The 6,000-nt window shown below is 44.2% G+C and overlaps 1 protein-coding gene across 1 annotated transcript in view; it reads right to left on the bottom strand.

The window, feature by feature from the left end:
• Positions 1 to 5,774, bottom strand: part of CUL3 (cullin 3) — a 58,838-nt gene extending 53,064 nt beyond the window's left edge. Inside the window, exon 1 of the mRNA XM_075417862.1 lies at positions 5,274 to 5,774. Within this exon, the coding sequence (XP_075273977.1) occupies positions 5,274 to 5,339 (66 nt within the window). The 5' untranslated portion in view covers positions 5,340 to 5,774. The remainder of the gene's footprint in view (positions 1 to 5,273) is intronic.
• Positions 5,775 to 6,000: the final 226 nt, after the last annotated feature.

Genomic DNA, 6,000 nt, shown 5'->3' on the forward strand with positions numbered 1-6,000 from the left:
GCATTTCTGCATTTTTCTGTAATTTACACCAAAACACCCTTTTTCTTTGAATAAGAAACAATGTCTCAGATTTTTTGATCTGTTTTAATTCTAGGTTTTAAACCTATTAAAATTTTAGTTGTGGACATTAATTTATACTACTGTATATGCTATATGGGTTAATAGCTAAGATGCTTTTATAAATATGTTTGAGAATATAGAGCAATCAAGATTCACAAAGCCAACCACATAAAACATTAAGTTAACTAGGTGGTCTTGCAGCACTCAGTGGGTTTACATTATTTTCATTAGAGCTGAAAAAGCCTGCAGAAAACCATCCTCCAATTCTACCCTAATCCCGTCCTCCGTGCCTCTCCATTCACTCACCAATACAGCACGCGCACTCAAAAGGTTTATGAGTCAAAGCAGAAATACACGTATTGCTTACATAATGTGAACACTGAAAAATTTAACCGCAGTTCAACGTGTTTTCTATGGTCTTTCTGCTGCAAGATGCTCAAGTAAGACACAAAATTTACACTGGCTTCTTGAACTAATATAGCTACACGTTCTAGGTTGAAGCATAAATTTAACAAACCTCATCTTATCTTGCACCATCAATTCCTCAAGATTCAAAACAAACCACAGAAGCAGGCAGCATTCCCCAAGAAAAAAAAAATGCCTTCTACCTACACAAAGCCTAAAACAAGTGACTGTTAGATTGGAGGAGAAAGGAGCAGTAGCAATGAAAATATGAGCCTTACTACTTTCTCATGGAAGAGTTGAAGCCATTTGCTTTTAAGTTTACAGAACTTTCTTTGAGGACAAAGTAACACCAACTGATAAACGGGGTTGAAAGAAACAAAAAGGCTGTCTGCCTTTTTTGCAAAGGACCAGATGAAATCAGAATTTTCTTAGGCGTAAGTATTTCAAATAAAATGAATCAGTGAAGCTTAGACATATATATAGATACATATACTTGAAAGACTCATTCTATCACACATGCATGTGCAGGATCTCTCTAAATGCGTTCCAGAATTCATAATGTAACCATATAATACTGATCCACTGGAATAGTTCTGAGAACTGGCAAAACACTGTTTTGTAGCCTTGCTCTAGAGAGGAAAGATAGCTCTGCAGGAAATGAAAATGATTAAAAGCACTCAGAAAAATAAAAAAATCCCCAACTGTATCGATCAAACCCAATAACGTACATTGGGTCATGCTGGTTTTCAGAAAGATCTGTCCAACCAATTTTACAGTGACAGCTGACATACTGCATTAAGAGAAGGACGAGTTCTTGCAAAAAGGTTAATTCAACACAGCTTAACATTACTTGTACAAATTTTGAAAATAAATTCCCCAAAAGCTTTCTGAATTCTCACATATTGTTTATTCCTGTAAAAGGCATGGATTTTTTTTTACTTTGTACAACTTTTCCATCAAAACCTATTTAAGGCTACTATTTTCCACTAGCTAAACAGTCACAGCAAATCAGCTCTAATACACTCACAGGAAATATCATTTATCCATGCTAGATCTGTTACAGACATCATATCTCTCCAGAAGTTTTAAGTGCAAATCAGGCACTCTGGCACCACTTTTCACAGACCAACTAAATCATCTTAAAATTAGATTTGCTGCAAGCTTGTTTGAGAACTTTTAAAGTACTCCTTTAGCCAGCAGTAACAGGTTCACAAAGAGTTAAACAACAAGAGCCAAGCTGAGACTCGGAGCAGTTTAAACTAAACTAGAGAAGGCCAGAAAACAGCCCCCAACACTTCTCCAAAACCAGCGCAATTAAATGTTTTGTAGGAGTATCAAACCTGTATTTTCAGATGATGAACATCTTGTGTATTCAGCAAAAATACTATTGCACTCCTCTAAATAATTAAAAAAACCCCAAACTATATCCAACTTGCATCACTGATAACTGACTCGACATTTCAGAAATTATTTTGTTATTTCCAGTGACCAACCACAAGATACTCCCATTTGTTGCAGTGCGTATGACTTTGAAATGAGAAGGTTTAAGACTGCTTAAGAAAAAGGAACCTATGCTCACTCAAAAGCCCTCTTACACTATTCCATCTCTCGCTTTAACTCTAACGCTACTCTGCATGCTACCTGGGTAGACCTTCTACAAAGGCAGAACTGCTATGTATTATGTATTATGAAGGTGTTAACAGTACGGTAAGTGGTTATTGAAAGTAGCACAAGGGAAGTATTGTACAGTGGTACATAAGGTTACTTAACTGCGCAAGCTTAACCTCATCAGTCTACTAAATACAAAGTAAACTTTCATAAAAAAATATTTCTATTATTCCTTCCAGATTTAAAAAAATGCCCAAGTCTGAAGTTTCAAAAAAGAATGCATCCTCAATATGGACGACTTCTGATGCAAAGATTACCACTGTCTTTAAGTCAAGCCCAACAAGGGAACATAAGAAACTTCTTTTTACTAACTTAGTTTTTAAATGAGGAAAAGAAATGCATTTTGTCTGTTGTGAACACAAAAATCGGCTAAATGTATAGAAAACTATTTTCCTCAACTACTTTTGATTACTGTACAACCCACTTCAGCAAAACAGTACCCCTCATACTCAAAGTCATTGCCCCTGAGGTAAGAATAAGCACATCAGAGCACATACCAGGACCTGGCAAATATTAACAGACACTTGAGATGACAGATAATCTGCTACCAATTACAAGAAATAATACAGAAGGAATCTAGAATAAAAATAATTTCAAAACTTTAAGATCCCTAGGTACAATATTGGTGGTTTTCAAAGGTTCTGATCAATTTCTACTTATTTCCTAGTAAGGTAGAAAAAGAAAACTTTGGAGTTGTAATATCTTGCAAATTACTATTCCTCCTTTCCTTTCCCTACTGTAAAATATAACAATAACAGAAATATCAAAAATATTATGGAAAAAACAGAAAATATTAGAGAGACATGTGTTAAAACCTACATGGAGGGAGTTACCACAACATTGCTATGTTCCAGGAACCTTACTTCTCCTATTTGTGTACTTCTAGTTTAATGTAATAGCAAATAGCTGCCTCCATGCAAGAAGTGAACTAATCTGAAACAGATAGACCTGCTGAGGAAAGGTGATCAATAGCAAGACAAATCAAAACAGCCTACAAAGTCACCCCTGGAAGCACTGTTAATTCAGAACTGAAGAGCAGAACCACCAAATTTGAGATAAAAGAGTGAAGATCAGTAGCTGAAGTACAAATAGCACACTTTCTAAATATAGACTCTATCCCACACACAAACGCAACCCTACTGACACGAATAATCCCACCACAGTCACTGGCACTATCTGCCAGACCAAAGCTATACAACCTCTTAGGCCTCCACAAAAATCACATTAAGATTTTTACATAAACTATGGCTATTGCCTTCTGCAATTATGAAATAGAAACCCCTACGAATCTCTCAACCAAGTAAATGCTGTTTTTCTATAAACACTTTACCAACAGGATTGTCAACCAAATGTCTTGGGAAAGAAGATCTATCGAAGGGAACACCTGAAAAACTGCTGTCAACAGATGTCACCAAACATTTAAGATCTGCAGGCCTCGATGCCTATTTACTTGTTGAACTATTTTAGGGAGAAGGTAACTCTTTTTTAACATTTAACCTAGACATTCTTTAAGGAACTGAAAAGAAAGACAATGCTACCAAAAACAGCTTTCAGGAGAAAGAAGTCTGGTGACAACGTTTAACTTTATGCAAGAGCAGTGCTCTGTACGAGCATTCTTCACCCCCCAAACTAATTTCATATGCTCATTTACAAAAGTGGTGAAAAAAAGTAAAACACAAACTAAGGTTTATCCCATTGTGAGGTCTGCCTTTGTTGACTGACCCATATCTACACGTTCTCGGTTGGAACACATGAATCAGTTTATCAAATTAAGAGACTGCTAAATATTTTGGTGCAGTTTGTTATAAAACATACGTATTGTTTTTGTCAAGGTTTATTTTTGTACAGGTTTTCCTGCTACTTAAAGCCCTGGCCATGTTGCAGTAGGTCTTTTTCTTTATTCCTATAATCCAATGTGTCCTAACAAAACTGACATTCTTGAAAAAGGCTGTTTAAAGAAATAAATGCAATTTGGAGATGAATAGCCTTTTATCGGCTAAAATTCATAACTGCATTGCCCATTTTTTTCTTTTGACTTTTACCACCAAAGGCAACTGTCAAAGTATAAATCAGATTGCTACGATTAAGAGCACTTCTGAGATTGTAAAGGATTCTCTAATTTCACGAGCAAGAGTTTTGACAAAGCAAATCATTGATATATTCCTTTCCACTGAAATAAGATAAACAGGTATGTCCAGCTTCTCTATAAAGGCAAGGTGCATTAGCTCTATACTACTGCCTACTGAGATCAAACATAGCAGCAAAAAGTTACGCTAAACCTTAAAAGCCAGTGACTCAACTAAGTATCTTCTTTTCAACGTATACACCGGTGAACACACACACACACACACTTCCTGGCAATCCTCTGGCAGGCTGAAGCTTTTCTATTTCTCTCGTCCCTCAACGCCATTAATAGTACCATAGTTGTTACTCTGTTGTAAGCTTTAATTGAACCAACTGTCAAAACACAGCAAGCTTTATGGCAGTTATAAATTAATAATCTGGCTCACTCCCCTCTGTAATTCAAAGGGCTGGCATGCTCGTGGCTCTACCGAACGTGCACGGAAGTTACCGATGCCTAGATGTTTACAGTAACATCTTCCCAACAGCTGGCACCTTGCCACCTCAATCCTCCAATCGCACGACTCACAGTCTCTTTCACGGAGCAGACAGCGAAATAAATTCACCAAGAGGAAACTCTCCAGAAGACATAAATAAATAACAACCCCCCCCTCCCCCCTTCCGGGGTTCACTAATTTTCTTGATGTAGGCGCATAACCTTCGACTCCTTCTCTGAGGCCTTTCCTTTGAAAACAAAGAAACCAGCCCCCCCCACACACACAACCATCCCCCCCTGCCCCGCAATACCGTGCGTGGATTTTCATACTTCGTTTGCTTGACCGATGCGGGAGACGAGCACCGCGGGGCCGGCTCCCCCCCTCCCGCCCGCCGGCCCCGCTGCTCCCCCGAGACGCGGGGGGTGCCCGGGCCCGCCTGACAGCTCACCCCGCACCGCAGGCACTCGCGGGTCCCGCCGAGGCCCGGGCACACGGCGCGGCTGCCGGGGCGGCGAGGCCTGCGGTCTGGCGGAGGCCGGGGCCTGGCGCGGCCGCTCGGCCCGGCCTAGGCCCGGTACTCACGGGGAAGGCTCGGATCCGCATCTTGGTGTCCTTCCGGCTGCCCGTCCCCTTGCTCAGGTTCGACATCTTCGGGCCCGGCGGCGGCGACGCCTCCCGTCCGGAGGGGCGCCGGGGGACGCGCGGCGGGGCGGCGGACCCCGGGAGCGGGGCCGGGGGAGGCCGCTGCCGACCTTCACTCCGGGCTGCGGCCCCAGGGGCTGCGCGGAGGGCGGGGAGGGGGGGGTGGGCCGCGCCGAGGGGGTGGGGGGGAGCAGCGGGGGAGGCGGCGGTGAGGGGCGAGGCGGCGGCGCAGGCCCCTCGCTCCGGCGGCGACGCTTCCTTCACCCTCCTCCTCCGCCGCGATGGCGGACAAACATCGCTCAGTGCGCAGGGCCGAGCGCCCCCGCCTTCCTCTCTCTCCTCTCCCCTCCGCTCCGCTCTTCTCCTCTCCCTTCCCTCCCCTCCCCACCGCCCAGCCAGCGAGCGGCAGATCCGGCGGCACGCGGGGGCGGGGGCGGCGGCGGCGGCGGCGGCGGCGGCGGCGGCGGCGGGAGGGCCGCGGGGGCGGGGCTCCGCCTGCCAGGGGCGGGCACGGCTGGCTCGGAGCTCTCGCGAGGCTTCCGCCGCTCTCGCGAATCAGCCGGGCGGCCCCTCGCCGGCGGGCGGAGCCGGGCGGCCGCGAGCTGTCACCTCGCGGCGGGCGGGGAAGGCGCGCGGCAGGAAAGGGCGGTGCTGATTGGTGGAGAGC

The sequence above is a fragment of the Opisthocomus hoazin genome, chromosome 4 (assembly GCF_030867145.1).
Source record: "Opisthocomus hoazin isolate bOpiHoa1 chromosome 4, bOpiHoa1.hap1, whole genome shotgun sequence".
Lineage (NCBI taxonomy): Eukaryota > Metazoa > Chordata > Aves > Opisthocomiformes > Opisthocomidae > Opisthocomus > Opisthocomus hoazin.